The sequence below is a fragment of the Hevea brasiliensis genome, chromosome 13 (genome assembly GCF_030052815.1).
Source record: "Hevea brasiliensis isolate MT/VB/25A 57/8 chromosome 13, ASM3005281v1, whole genome shotgun sequence".
NCBI lineage: Eukaryota > Viridiplantae > Streptophyta > Magnoliopsida > Malpighiales > Euphorbiaceae > Hevea > Hevea brasiliensis.
In genome coordinates, this window is record NC_079505.1 from 9,881,626 (window position 1) to 9,897,179 (window position 15,554).

A 15,554-nucleotide genomic window follows, 5' to 3' on the forward strand; every position below is an offset into this window, starting at 1 on the left:
ATGTTAGTAATGATAACAAGCATATTATGGAATATATCGGATTTTAATGCTCTTTCAGACATAATATATATTTTTTTTCATGTTAATAAGGAATACGATGCATGATTTTGTATAGAGGGAGCATGCGTTAACCAATTTTAATAGGTTACAAAAAATGGTTGAGAAATTTTGGAGATGAAAAAATCGATTGTAAAATTGATTACTATTAATAACCAATTTTAATCAGTTTCAAAAATTAGTTGTTAACAGCAATTGATTTACAAATTAATTGTAAATTAAAAAAAAATTAGGGGGAATTTTTTTGGGGAAATAAAATCGGTTATAAAAATTAATTGTTATTAGCTAATTCCCAAATTGGTTGCAAATAAAAAAAATTGAGCAAAAATTTTTATAAGAAAAAATGTGGCAATTGATTTATAATTAGTTGCAAAAATCGGTTGCTATTAGCAATTGATAAGGAATCGATTACAAATAATAATCAATTTTAGTAACCGATTTGCAATCGGCTGCTGATTTTGAAACAAATTAAAACAATTTTTAAAATTTGCAATCGATTCTTGATTGTTGTTAGTAATAGATTTTAGTAATAAATTTTAGCAATCGATTTCTTAATCAGTTGCTAATAGCAATTAATTTTAAAATCGGTTTCTGCTAATTTCATATTTAAAGTTTTTCTAATATTAATTAATAATTGACTTAGCAACCATTTATAAATTAGTTGCTAATAATAATCGATTTTAGCCATCAATTATAAAATTGATTGTTAATAATAATCGATTTAGCAATTGATTCTTGAACCAGTTGCTAAATTTTTAAAAAATGGACTATTTTACTTAAAAAAAATGAAATCATTAATCGATTGCAAAATTAATTTTTAATAGCAACTAATTTTAATATGTTGCAATATATAACTGATTGTAAAACTGATTATTTTTTTATAGTAATGTTGATGCATGTTGTGCGAAAGATTTACTATTTTATTTTTTATAATATAATTTAATATAATTTTATATTTTTATAATTATATTATATTTTTACATTTTTAAACAATTTTTAGTGAATAATTATATATATATATATATATATATATATATATATATATATATATATATATATATATATATATAAAGTAATTCATATTTTTTAAATAATTTATTTAGAAACATATAATACGTTGAATATAATTTTATAATGTTTGAAGTTATAAATTTAAGAAAATTTTAAAATACTTAAAAAAATAGACTAAATATAATTTTAAATTTTAATAGTTGAGATTTAAAATATTTAGATAAAACTAATATTTAACATGGCAAACTAATTTTTATAAATAAATTTAAAAATAAAGATAATAAAAGAAGTGCCATATGATAATTTTTTAAGCATACTTATTAACTTATGTGGCACCCTCTATACTAAAAGAGGTGTTACATGATAATTTTGTTAGTAGTATGCCCTAGAGCATATCATTTAGTATGTATCTTGTACATGTTTTATTAATAAAAGGCATTTTCACTTTTTCGTTTACATAATATATTTATGTGTAATAGAAAAGGTCCATTGATATTTTATTAGAAATTTTATTCTTAAGTTGTTAAGAATATGAGTGACAGTATTTCTAGCACAGAGTATCATAAATTGGTTCACAATTGAGAATACTTCACAATAAGGACATGACTTATCCAGAAAGATTGTAATGATGTTTGTTCCCAAGTTATTTATATGAGATATAAATAAGATGGAATTGTGAGTCTCATGCCATATAACAAACATGATAGGCACTTATACATGATAAGTAGGTCGAACCAGTGACATTTATGACAACCACATGGAGTTTACTCTTGTCAATGCATATAATCTTTAGACTTTAGATAACACAGTTATCTTGTATATAGGTGGTTTGAGTTTGATACTGCTTTCATGCTTGTATTGTGTATGGGTATATGGGCATGTGTTGGCTCCTACTAGTTATATATGGAGGTAGGTATTGATCAAGATGGAATCTGTTACCCTAAGTAAATAGGGATAAAATCCTATGTTCATTTAATTATTCTTGATGTTTCAAGTTCCTGGTTAGGACAGATATATTTAATCAGAAAAGAGTTTCTGATGAGAAAATCTTTTTAATCAAGAACTGGAATTAAAAGACAGCTCGAATTAGGATTTTGTAACCGAGAGATTCTAGTGCATGGTAACATATGATTATAGGTTCATTTAAGGTAAATCTTATTACTAGTTGGGTGGCTATGGCATGCTATGCTAAGTGTTAACCATAGTCTATGAGCTGCCTAAAATGATTTAGAAAAATCATTTATGGTAAGACAGAGTTCTGATGATATTAAGAGTTTATATCATATCTCATTGCCAATTAGTGATGAGCTTAGTAAGTCACACACATACACAAGTAATCACCAAGTTAAATGTGATTTAATTAATTAATTGAAGAGTTTAATTGATTAATTAAATATGTTTGGTTTGCAATTAGATTGCAAAGTCCCTAGCATGGCTTGAAACCAAATCTAGGTTATTGGATGTATAGTATAAGTTAAATTTATATTTAAAGTGTTTAAATATGAATTTAATTATGAGAAATTAATTAATAGAGATTAATTTATTTATTTATATTTGATATAAATTGATTAGAAGAAGAGAAATAATTATTTTGGGTTGAGAACTCAAAATTAAGACACAAGGGTATTTTGGTTATTTTACAGGGTGACATGTGGCACAATGAGATAATGACACATGGCACTACACATAAGCTTGCCAATTGTCTTTTAATAATGTAAGATGATCAAAGTCAAGATTAAATCTAGGTTTGACACTTGGCACAATGTGATTGGGTCAATTAAACCTAGAGCCAATCAAAATGTGACATGTGGCAAGAGTTTTAAGTGGTGACCTAACTATATAAGAGAAATGATGAAAAGAAAAAAAGACAAGCTGCTATTTGTTTCATTGGTGCCGCCACCCAAAACATCTCTTCCTTCTCTTTTTCTTCATCTCTCATCAATTCAAAGAGAATTGCCAACATTCTCTTGAATTACAAATACTAGAAATCGTTTCTAGTATCCTGTATACATCTGTAATCTCTCAAAAGGCAAAACCTGATTTTCTAATTGATTGGAAAGGTTTTAGAAGCTGTTCAAGGGGCTGCCATTGGTGATCTTGGTATAGATAAGCTAGAGGGACAACATCTGGTATCCTAGGCACATCTCAAAGGTGCCAAACACAACTGCAGTGCATCAAAAGGTTAGTGCACTTATTCTTGATCTAATCTAGGGTTCTAATGAATCAATATGTTAATTCTAAAATCTTAAATAACAAATGTAGATTCAAAAATATACTAAAAGAGTTTTAATATGCTATTTATCATTGAAATCAAATAGATAAAAATGAATCTTGCATGATGCATGTGACCCTAGAAGAAAAATTTTTGAATTCAATGATCTAAACTTATATTTTTCATGCTTCCGCTCTTTCAAAATTTTCAAGAATATTTATTTATATATGTAGTACGCTTTTATAAAGTTTTTTTTTTCAAAGCTTAGCTTTAATATATATATATATATATTCTAAATAAAAAATAATTGATGCGTTATATCTTTGGTAGGTTGGACTTAATTAATTTTCATTTTCGTATCAATAAATAATTGATGTGTTGAAGGCATGTACCCTCACCTTCCTCTACTAATTTAATCATGAATAAGAGGAAAAAAATCTCGCTCGCTTTTAATTATATTTACATTGATGAGGTTCAAAAGAAGAAAACACCTCATTAACAATGACTATGGCATTATTGCGCTTCACTAAACTGATTACTTGAGCAAATTCTCTTCAAAATCTTACAAGTGAAATTATTTAATCTAATTAATTTTTATTACTTTAAAACATTTATTTCAAATTGAAAATAATAAATTAAATTATAAATTTTAACAAATCTTAAAAAACTAACTTGACTTATTAATTAAAATTTAAGTAATTCATGATATTGAGAAAAATATTGACTGTGTTGTAGTGCATTCATTTTGAATGAAATGCTCTCATCCGTCACGTACGTATGGGTTTCTCTCTCATCTTCAGGGCGCTTTAATTAATTTGATTCACAGCTAGCTATCGCAGAAAAGCCAAGGCTATGGTTGGTATATCTACTTTTTTTTTTTTTTGACCTTTCCCGAATTAAATTTCTCCTGAAACCACATTCCACATTATATATTCACTTTCTTGTGTCAAATGCTGATAACAGTAACCACCACCAGCAGCAGCAAATATGGAAGTTTACACACACATTGATGATCACTTGCAGAAGGCGGCAGCAGAAGGCAATTTTAAACCATTCAAGGATTATCGAAGGACTCTTCCTAGCCTACTCACCTCAAATAAAAACACAATATTGCATATCTACCTTACCTCTTCAGATAAAAGATCCACCAAGTTTATAAAAAAGGTACTTCGCAATTGTACGTCACTGTTACGGGATGTAAATGTCCACGGTGATACTCCGTTGCACATTGCAGCAAGGTACGGGCATGCTGATGTAGCGGAAGAGCTAATCAAATGGGCAAAGGCTTCAATGCATAATGAAATTGCTATAGAGAGCGGAGAAGGGCCAAGAGAGAGGGAAATTGTAGCAGTAAGGGAGTTGTTAAGAGTGAAAAATAGAAATGGAGAGACGGCCTTACATGAAGCTGCACGAAATGAAAAAAGTCTGGGTGTCGTGGAAGCAATATTGAGTAATGAAGATCCTTTGTATTCATATTCTGCCAATAATTATGGGGAAACTCCGCTTTACCTGGCTGCTCAAAATGGATGTGAAAAGATAGTTCTTGAGTTATTGAATAGAAGCAATTCACAGTCACCGGAGTATGGCGGCCCCAATGGTAAAACGGCATTACATGCGGCAACAATGCACCGCCGCTACTCCAAAAGTTCATGTATATCAAGAAGACGTGAGTTGCGAATATCTTTCTATGCAACTTCTTTTTTTTTTTTCCTTTTTAAATTTTTTTAATAGAGATAATATGTAGGAAACATCGACCATTTAATCAATATTATTAATGATAAACCCATTAAGGTTTATTTCGCATCTATTAATATCCATTTAATACATTCCATTAGTATAATAAACTCTAATTTTAATGATAAATGCATGTTTCCCATATCAATAGAGTGCACCTGTGATTAAAATGATATTCCTTCCATCCACTTTTATTTGTTATATTTGAATTTTTTTTTAAAAATAGATTAAAAAATACAGTAAGAATGCGTTGATAAGATAATTGTTATTCTTATAACTTTTAATCCTTATTAATGTTGTTTGAATAGTTAAAAGAGATTAAGTTGATTTTTTAACTCATTAATATTTATACTTTTTTGGGAGGTTAAATATTAATTTTAGACGGTTTAAGTTAATAATTATCCTTTATAAAGATTAAAAAAACTTTATAAAGGTAATATTTAACCTTTAATTTTTTAACTTTCTACTAACTTGGGGTGATCAGGCTAAGATAATATGTATTTTTACTTTATATAGAAAAAAATTTTAATGAAAAAGTATTAATTTTAAATTTCTGATCTTTTGCATTAAATAAATAAATTTGCATGACAGTTGTATCATTAAATTCAATATTTATTGTAGTGGAAATTCTAATTTTTTTATAAAATAAAGAGAAATAATTAATTGTCAATTTCCCATCATCTTTAAAAACTTTGATAATAAATTAAGGATCTTGATATTAAAAATTATGATTTTGGTTTTGTAGACTGTTATCCATGTATGATAGACGCGCTGTTGGACAAATGGAGTAGCTTGGCCAAACAAACAGATGACAAAGGTTGGACTCCACTCCACTATGCTGTGTATAAATGTAGAACACGTGCAGTCCAAAAGCTATTAGATAAGGATATATCTACAGCTTATATTGCCGATAAAGATGGGAAGAGAACTGCTCTTCACATTGCAGCCTGTCGAGACTTCAAAGACGGAGTGGAAATGATCATTTCTAAATGCCCAGGTTGCTGCGAACTTACTGATATTAGAGGCTGGAATGTTCTTCACTATGCAGTGATTAGCAAAAGTGATGAAGTACTAAAAGCATTGCTCCAACATTCATCATTGATTTACCTTTTAAATGGGAAAGATGCTAAAGAGAATACGCCTGTCCATCTATATAATGCTTATCATTCCGATTCGCCTTCTTTCATAGAAGGAGATTCTAATATGTTCTTCTTCTGGAAAAAACTGCACAAAGAAATTCAAATCGCAGGATACTCTTCCTCAAAGAAGGTAAGCCAACTAACATCTATCTTAACATATATATATATATATATTACTTGTTGGCTCATCTTGGAGCAGAATATGGTTTTTCTCTTTTCTTCTTTTAATACTATAATAGTTAGAACTGCACAACATTAGTGAATGCCAATAATTAAATACTACTTAAAAAATGTAAAAATTGTTAAGACTTGAGCCCTTATTAGCAAATACCCTTCATCTTTTATGCTATTTATAATACTACAAATTTTAATTTCAAAAAAAATGTAATCAAGCTATAAATTTCGAAAACATAAAATAAAATATTGCCAACTTTTTTTAAATAATCCCATTCTAACTTTTTGGAAAAGTACTTCTAAATTAATTAGAACCTTTTTTATTAATAAATTCTATTTGTTCAAATTATTTATGTATATATATTGTTTAGATCAGTTGGCCATAGTTGCATATTCTAACTTTTAAAATTTCTTTTTATCATGCCTTGTATCTAGAATATATTCCAAGTAATTGTATTCATCGATTTTTTTTTATTTTTATTAAATATTAATTAAATAATATATATATATATATATATATATATATATATATATATATATATATATATATATATATATATATATATTATTTGGGATGATTCGAATTTGAGAACTAATGCAAAAGAAATGATTTTTTTTTTAATTAATTTTCAAGTAACTGATATTCGTTGCAGAATGACAATTTAGAATGGATGAAAGATGTTGGCAATGGACCAATAGGGGAAATTCAGAAAGAAAAAAGAGGAAAGAGAACAGAAAATAAGATACTTCAACTTGAAAAAGTCAAGGACTCTCATTTGGTTGCTGCAGCACTTATAGCAACAGTAACCTTTGCGGCAGCTTTCACCTTACCCGGCGGTTGTGTAAGTGATGAAAAAGACATGGGGAAGGCTGGGACACCTATCCTAAGCAAAATTTTGTCTTTAAAAGCATTTATGATATCAGATATTATAGCTTTGGTTTTATTTACTTGTTCTGTCTTTATCCACCTTATGCTGGTGATCATAGGATATCAGGAAAGATGCTATTGGTTAATAAGATTTGCCTTCAACTTCCTTTTCTATGCTATGGTAGCAATGATGATTACATTTGTGACAGGCACTTACGCAGTTCTAACACGATCCTTAGGGTATGTCGTTTGCGTCTTTGGATTGAGCTTCTTCTTCTTCTTCTTCCTAACTTATTCCATGACAAGGGTGACCTGCAGTTTCCTTAGACTCATCATTTCATATGATAGTGATGATGAGGATGTTCAAAAGGAAATTTTGTAAGTAGTTTTCTTATATGTAACTTTAATTTTGTTAATTTTTCACGATTCTAATTTTTTATTCACTATTGAAGCTCGTGGATGATTGGCGGAATCTGGTCACGTTTCTTATTCTTTCACCCTAATTTGATGTGGTCACCATATTTGAAGCTTCGACGTTTGTTTGAAAAGATTAGAGTCTCATTGAAGAAGAAAATCATAGTCCCACTGAAGAAGAAAATTATAGTCCCGATGTAGAAGAAAATCAACCAATTTAAGCCTGTTTCCGCTCGTTAAAGGCCTTCAACTATCTCAAATTCTATTGCTTGTTGCTTGGTAGCCTTGCCATTAGTCTCCGTGTCTCATATCTGCAGAGGAGTTGGAGCTGGGACTTTCATAAGTTTCTTCATCGATTAGAGTTTTATCTTTCCCTTCTCTTGTTCTTTCTAATTTTACTATTTTAGACATATTAGCAAATATGATTTTGGGTTTTTATGTAAGTGTGGTTTTGTTTGAATCTAAGATGATGAGGAACTAATGTCTTTCACTAGGGTATCTAATGTAGCTTATACTTTGTTTAATTTTCTTTATTAATGCATTTGCTTGCTATTTGAACTTAATACTTTTAAGTTTCTATATTTGATACTTGAATGGTTTGATTCATAATTTTGTATTGGGAGGTAAGGTTATGAATCTAAGTTAATATCAAGTAAGTAGTAGAAGGTTTGATTTGAGGGTTTTTATTTGAGGGTAAAATAGTAATTTTATTTTTTCCCTAAATTTCTGCCACATCAGAAAGATAACTGGAAAACCAATTATAATAGATCAAAAGGAGCTTATAGTTCACTGAATTTAAGTTTAATGGTTTTTATTTGTTGCAAACTGAAGTTCAACTATTGCACTGTTACAATACCCTAAGTTTATGGATAATGTGTAAAATCTAACCTATAATTGTCTGCTGTGGCTTTAAAGGGAAACTACAAGAAATTGCCGAAATAACAATGAAAATTAAAAATGAACCACACATTTTTCTAATTATCAATGGAGTTGTAACAAAATAGAAATTAAATTTGTATACATGTTAAAAGATATGGGCTAGTTAGACTATTTTCTTGGGATAGAAGTTCATCATTTGGCATCAGGTCTTTTACTCACTTAGAGTAAATATATTGATGATCTCCTGGTAAAAGCAAATATGGCAAATTGCAATGGTATCGCTACTCCAATGTGTCCCAAAACCAAGTTACGCTTACAAGCAACTGATCCTTATTTATATCGCACCATAGTTGGCGGAATTTAGTATTTATCCTTGACCAGACCTCATGTCTCTTATGCTGTCCACCGTCTCTCTCAATTTCTCCATGAGCAAACTGAAAATCACTGGACGCATCATGCGTTATTCAAAGCATACTCAGCACTACGGTTTGTTCCTTCGTAAATCTTCCACTCCTCAACTTAGTGCTTACGCTGATGCAGACTGGGCTTCAAATCCAGAAGATGGCAAGCCTGTTTCTAGTTATGCAATATACCTAGGCGCCTGTAACGCCCTCACCATAGGTAGTCTGTACATTTTACTGTTTCGACGACTCATGTCTGTTCGGACAGTCAAAATGTCTAGAACTACACCTAAACTATAGTGAGGAGGCGTAAATTGAAGAAATAAATGTTAAGAAAATATAGGAAAAATGTAGAGAAAAATAAAAAAAAATTTAGAGAATTTATTAATTTGTATAAAATAATAAAAATGACCCGATATGCATTATGAAGGGCATTTTGGTCATTTCACCCTCAGAGGTGAATTTTGATCTAAATGTCAAATTAAAATTTAGAGAATAAAATAATTTACATAAATTAAAATTTATGAAATAAATTAGAAAAATGAGAAGAGAAAAGAAAAGAAAAGAAAAGAAAGGAAAAGAAAAGAAAAGAAAAGAAAAGAAAAGAAAAGAAAATGACTTAGGGAAATTTAAAAAAAAAAATAGAGTACACATATAAATATATAAATATAAAGCATAAGAGACAAAACTCACCAACTAAAGTCATCTTCTCCATCTTTTCCCTCTCTCTTTGCCGTCTACCATTGTCTCTCATTTTCTCCATTGTTGTCAAGCTTTCAAGCTTGATTTCCCAAGCTTTCACACACTAAAACCCATAGCCCACTTCACAAAAAATACTCTCCACACTCTAAGAAAGCTATAGACACCCATTGAAAGCAAGAAATTTGAAGTTAGGGAAGCTCAAGTAAGGTTAGTGTACTAATCCCTCTTCTTCTCTTTATTAAACATGAAAAGCATGTTTAGCCAAGCATAAATATCATTAAAAAAAATCTTGAGGAAAGAACTCTTGAATTTGTGGCAGCCATGGAACTTGATGTTTGTTGCTTTTAAGTGATGAAAAATGGTTCCATGAGAATGTGTGATGAGCTAAAATATTTGGGTGTTTGATTGTGTAGTGTTTGTGAAAATTTAAAACTTTAAAAACTAGGGTTTGTGTAAATACTTGAGGACTTGGTGTAAATGTTGAAATTGACCTATTGAGTTGAGATTGTTGCTTACAGAAGTGTATTGCATGCAAATTGAAGTAAGGAAGTTGAAGGAATTGAGATATTGAGAGTGTTCAATTTTCTGTAGGTTTGGACTCAATGAGTCTAGTGGGTTTATTGACCCATAACTGAAAATGTGTGACTCCAATTGATATAAGGCCAATTTAAGGTGAAAATAAACTCAAAATAGCCCATTTTTCATGCAGATACCATGCCCAAATTTTGCCAAAATCATTACCAATTCTCTGCCCAAACCCGGATGACTAAACACTGAAACCCAGAAAATGACTAAATGAACAGTACGTGTTCATTTGGTCATAACTCTCTCTATATTGGTCCAAATGACCTAAAATTTATATCAATGGAAAGCTTAGACATAAGGCTACACTTTTCATGAAGACCACTTGACCCAGTTTTGCCTTTAACAAAATCAAATTATTAGCACAATTTGAGTAACTAAAACTGCTAACCCAGAAATTGTCTAAAATACTGTTCCTTTGGTATGCTTAACCAGTTTTGGCAAAAATGCCATAACTTGGTCTCCAAAGCTGAAAATTGAGTGAAGCTAGTGCCAAAAGTTTTATAAGACATAGCACAAAAATTTTTATGTTTTGACCAAGTTCTAGAAACCATTGCATCCTAGGGAAAATATTAGCCAAATTTAGGAATTGAAATCTGGAAAATGTTAAGTTGAACCTAGAATGCCATTTGATACCCGTGTGTTCATTTGGCCATAACTCCCATTAGGAAATTCCATTTGAGATGTGCCATTATGATCTGGAAACATGATAATTAGGGCTACAACATTGATTTAGACACCTTTGCCAAATTCTAAGCGTAAAGACCCTAAAAAGAGGGTCAAACATACTGCCCTGAAGTTGATTATTGCCCTTATAGGATTGAGAGTCCAGGTTAATACATTGACTATAACTCACTATACCAAGCTTGAAAAATTATGAAATTATACCTGGGAGTCCCTAAGACATAGAGGAACATATCTTATGGAGGAACCTAAGTCTAAAAAGGACCATTAAATGATCAAATGACTAGTCAAAGTTTATTGACCATAAATTATAAATTCTGGACAGCTTAGAGGCAAAGGGACCAGTTATGGTATTTTGACCATAACTTGAGTTCTATAACCCCAAATTTAGTTATTCAAAAACTGAAATTCAAGTTTAAACATAGAGGAGCATTTGTTATGAAGGAAGTGTGATCAAATAGACATCATAACCTAGTCAAATTCCTAGATAAAGATAACACATCAAAATGAACCTAAAGAAAGGCTCATGGCAAAAAAAGCTATATATGATAATTAAAATACTCATAAGGATAATTAAATATTAAAAATGATATGAATATATAAATTGGGACTAATGTCTTATTAATATGAAATTAATGGTACCAATGAACAGTACCAGAAAATAGTAATAGTGAATAGTGCTAAAATAATTAAAAATGTTAAATTGCCCATAGTATACCTAGACTTATTTATTTAGTTTGGATAAATTGGTATACCAATTAGTGACTACAGATAGCAGTACTGCCTATCGAGAAAATCATGAACTGACAATATATGTCTGATATGATTGTTCTACAAGCTATATGCCTACTTACTGGCCATTGTGCCTACTTTATTTCTGGCTTTACAAGTCTGACAGCTGGTCTCGTACCCGACAGCTGGCCTCGTACCCGACAGCTGGCCTCGTGCCTAACAGACGTATACTGGATAGACATATGGCCATCTAACCAGTATACACCTGTGCATCCAGCTTTTATAATTTGTTATAGGTTTCTTGGGCACTGATAAAAATTAATTAAGACTTAAAATATAATAAGTAATCATAAAAGATCCCGATAATGTTAATTGCTTTCAAAGAGCAATAAAATGTAAAAGACCCAGAAATTATGATTTACAGATATTATTTCAATTGTTAAATTATTGTTATTATAAATTATGCATCACTAAGCCTTATGCTTAGCGTGTTAGTTTTCCATCGCATAGGTACTAGAGATCAGTCCTAGCAGCCGTAGCAGCAGCACCAGTAGTGCACTGACAGAGCTCTGACCAGATCTGCCACTGTCCAGAGTCACCTCACAGGTCTTTTATATTTTGATAGGGCCCATGTATAGACTAGTATTTTGGTTCATTATGTCTAGTCATGATGTATTTCATTTTGGACTTGTAATTAAACTTTGAGATTGAAATGAAAACTTGTAATTTATTAGCTATGAATTTCTATATGAATGCAATAGATGATACTTCAATTTTAGATCTCATAAATAATTGTAAATGATATGATACAAGAGAATATGATATGGAAATGTGTGAAATGAATATGGACATGTTAACAGGCGATTAGTGGAACCCGTCAGATGCTAATAAAACAGGGGAGGCTCTGTCCGGGTCTTCACAGAAATAAGTTAGAAAAAAAAAAAATTTACACATGGATTACTACTTTTAAATGATATTAAAAGCTTACAATAGATATGATAAAACAAGATAGGGTGCTTCGGCACCGAATGTGGCACTTCTTGCTCGGCTATACAGTGGATGGGTAAGGGGCGTCACATTTAGTGGTATCAGAGCAGAGGTTTAGGCGGTCCTAGACCTAAATAGTTAGAAATAGATAGAGTGCATCACATGCATGGGCCTTTAAATAGAGTCGAGGTGACACTAATGCAGATCTGTTTCTTTGTCTGTTTTATAGGATCGATGGCATCTGATCCTTCAGAGCACGGACCTCCAGGACCGATAGAGGAGGAAGTAGAGAGTCACGCACCTGCTCCTAGTCGGGGGAGAAGTGGTAGTAGAGCAGAGTCATCTCGAGGTACTGTGAGTAGGGCACAACAGGCCTTCTATGAATAGATGACACAGCTGTTCCGTCAGATCACCGGAGCCATTCCTCAGCCACAGCCACCTCCACCTCCACAGCCACAGCCACCACCACCACCACCACCTGTACAGCCACCTCCACCCCCACAGCCGCAACCTGTACACAGATCTCCACTAGAGAGACTGCGAAAGTATGGGGCAGTTGACTTCAGAGGTAAGAGGGATGATGATCCAGCCGCAGCAGAGTATTGGCTGGAGAGGACAGAGAGGGTATTGCAGCAGTTGCACTGCACCCCAGAGCAGCAGTTGGAATGTGCTCTGTCACTGCTACAGGAGGATGCATATAGATGGTGGGTGATAGTATCTAGAGTGGTACAGCCTGCACAGATCACCTGGGAGTTCTTTCTGGCTGAATTCAGAAAGAAATACATCAGTCATGTGTACTTGGAGGCCAGAAGGAGAGAATTCCTGGCACTGAGACAGAGGCAGCTGACAGTCTCCGAATATGAGCGGGAATTCGTGAGACTTAGCGGATATGCATTGGAGTTGATGCCGACAGAGGTTGATAAATGCAGAAGATTTGAGGACGGATTGAATGACAACATCAGGTTGATAGTGACATCTCACCACTTCACAGATTTCTCTTTGTTGGTAGCATCAGTCCTTGATGTGGTGAGAGTAAAAAATGAAGAGCAGTCCAGAAAGGATAGGCAACGCAAGAGGGGTTCTGGGTCTGGTCAGTCCGGTTCAGCAAGCACAGGTAGTAAGAGGCCCAAGGAGTCTCAGGGCCAGACTCAGGGTCGGGGCAAGAAACAGAAGTCTCGGTTTGCTCCAAGGAGAGGAGGAGGACAGTCTGGTGCATCAGTGGGTAGTTCACCTGGTGCAGCTACACGGGGATTAGCCCTACCACCTGCTTGCGTACATTGTGGTAGACCCCACAGAGGAGAGTGCAGATTGTTGATGGGTGGATGTTTCAGATGTGGGTCTACGGATCACTTCCTGAAGGATTGTCCACAAAGGAACACTAGTGCTCCCACTGCTCCACCACAAATGGAGAGGTCTGCCCCAGCAGCATAGAGGGGTAGAAGACCTGCGAGGCCTGATACAGCTGGTACATCACAGAGACCTACTGCAGAGATAGTGCAGAGGCAGGAAACTAGGGTAGCACCTCGTGCTTATGCTATGAGAGCTCGAGATAAGCCAGAGCTAGCTGATGTCATTAGAGGTACATTTTCTCTTTATGATCTGCTAGTATGTGCATTGATTGATTCGGGTTCCACACATTCATATGTGTGTATCACACCGCCAGTTGATAGAGGGGTACAGATAGAGGAGTTAGAGGAGGACATACAAGTCACAAACCCTTTAGGCCATAGTGTCATGGTGAAAAAGGTCTACAAGGGTTGTCCTCTAAAAATACAAGGGTATGAGTTTTTAGCTGACTTGATTGAGCTACCATTCCATGAGTTCGATGTGATATTGGGTATGGACTGGTTATCACATCATCAGGCGATGGTAGATTATCGGCTAAAGAGGATGTCACTACAGACAGTAGATGGGGATGAGATTACAGTTGTGGGTGAAGGAACGGGTTGTCTTTCTACCATCATATCAGCCATAGCAGCCAAAAGATCGATAAGAAAGGGCTGTGAGGCTTTCTTAGCACATGTGGTTGACACCAGGAAGACTAGCCCAAGCATGCAGGAGATCCCCACTGTATGTGATTTTTCGGATGTGTTTCCCAAAGAGTTGCCGAGTTTGCCACCCGATAGAGAAGTGGAGTTTGCCATAGAGGTTATGCCAGGTACTGCACCGATGTCCATTGCTCCATATAGGATGGCACCTACTGAACTGAGAGAGTTGAAAGTTCAGTTACAGGAGCTACTTGACAAGGGCTTTATGCGCCTTAGTGTGTCACCCTGGGGAGCACCAGTGCTATTTGTAAAGAAGAAGGACGGTACCTTTCTGCTATGTATAGACTACCGGCAGCTGAATAAAGTGACTGTGAAAAACAAATACCCTTTACCTAGGGTAGATGACCTGTTTGATCAGTTGAGGGGAGCTGGAGTATTCTCCAAGATAGATCTCAGATCAGGCTATCACCAGTTGAGAGTGAAGGAGACAGATGTTCCTAAAACTGCTTTCAGGACCCAGTATGGACACTATGAGTTCCTAATGATGCCATTTGGGTTGACAAATGCACCAGTAGCTTTCGTGGACCTAATGAATCGTATCTTTCATCCCTATTTGGATCAGTTTGTTGTGGTCTTTATAGATGATATCTTGGTGTATTCTAAGAACTGGGAGGAGCATGATGAATACCTGAGAGTAGTACTACAGACACTGCGGGAAAAGCAGTTGTATGCCAAGTTGTCCAAGTGTGACTTCTGGCTGGATGAGATATCCTTCCTTGGACACATTGTGTCAACAGATGGGATCAGGATAGATCCAAGGAAGATTGAAGCAATAGTTGAATGGAAGCCTCCCAGAAATGTAACAGAAGTCAGAAGCTTTTTGGTGTTAGCTGGATACTATAAGAGATTTGTGAGGGAATTTTCCCTTATAGCAGCCCCACTGATTAAGTTACTACATAAGAATGCAAAGTTTGACTAGAATGATAAATG

The 15,554-nt window shown here is 33.5% G+C and overlaps 1 protein-coding gene across 1 annotated transcript; it reads left to right on the forward strand.

Annotated features, from left to right (window-relative positions):
* Window positions 1-4,226: 4,226 nt before the first annotated feature.
* On the forward strand, window positions 4,227-7,577 carry LOC131172045 (ankyrin repeat-containing protein At5g02620-like). Its single transcript, XM_058132989.1, has 3 exons — window positions 4,227-4,925; window positions 5,760-6,283; window positions 6,981-7,577. The coding sequence occupies exons 1-3, from the start codon at window positions 4,268-4,270 to the stop codon at window positions 7,575-7,577; spliced, it is 1,779 nt and encodes a 592-aa protein (XP_057988972.1). The 5' UTR covers window positions 4,227-4,267.
* The last annotated feature ends 7,977 nt before the right edge of the window (window positions 7,578-15,554 follow it).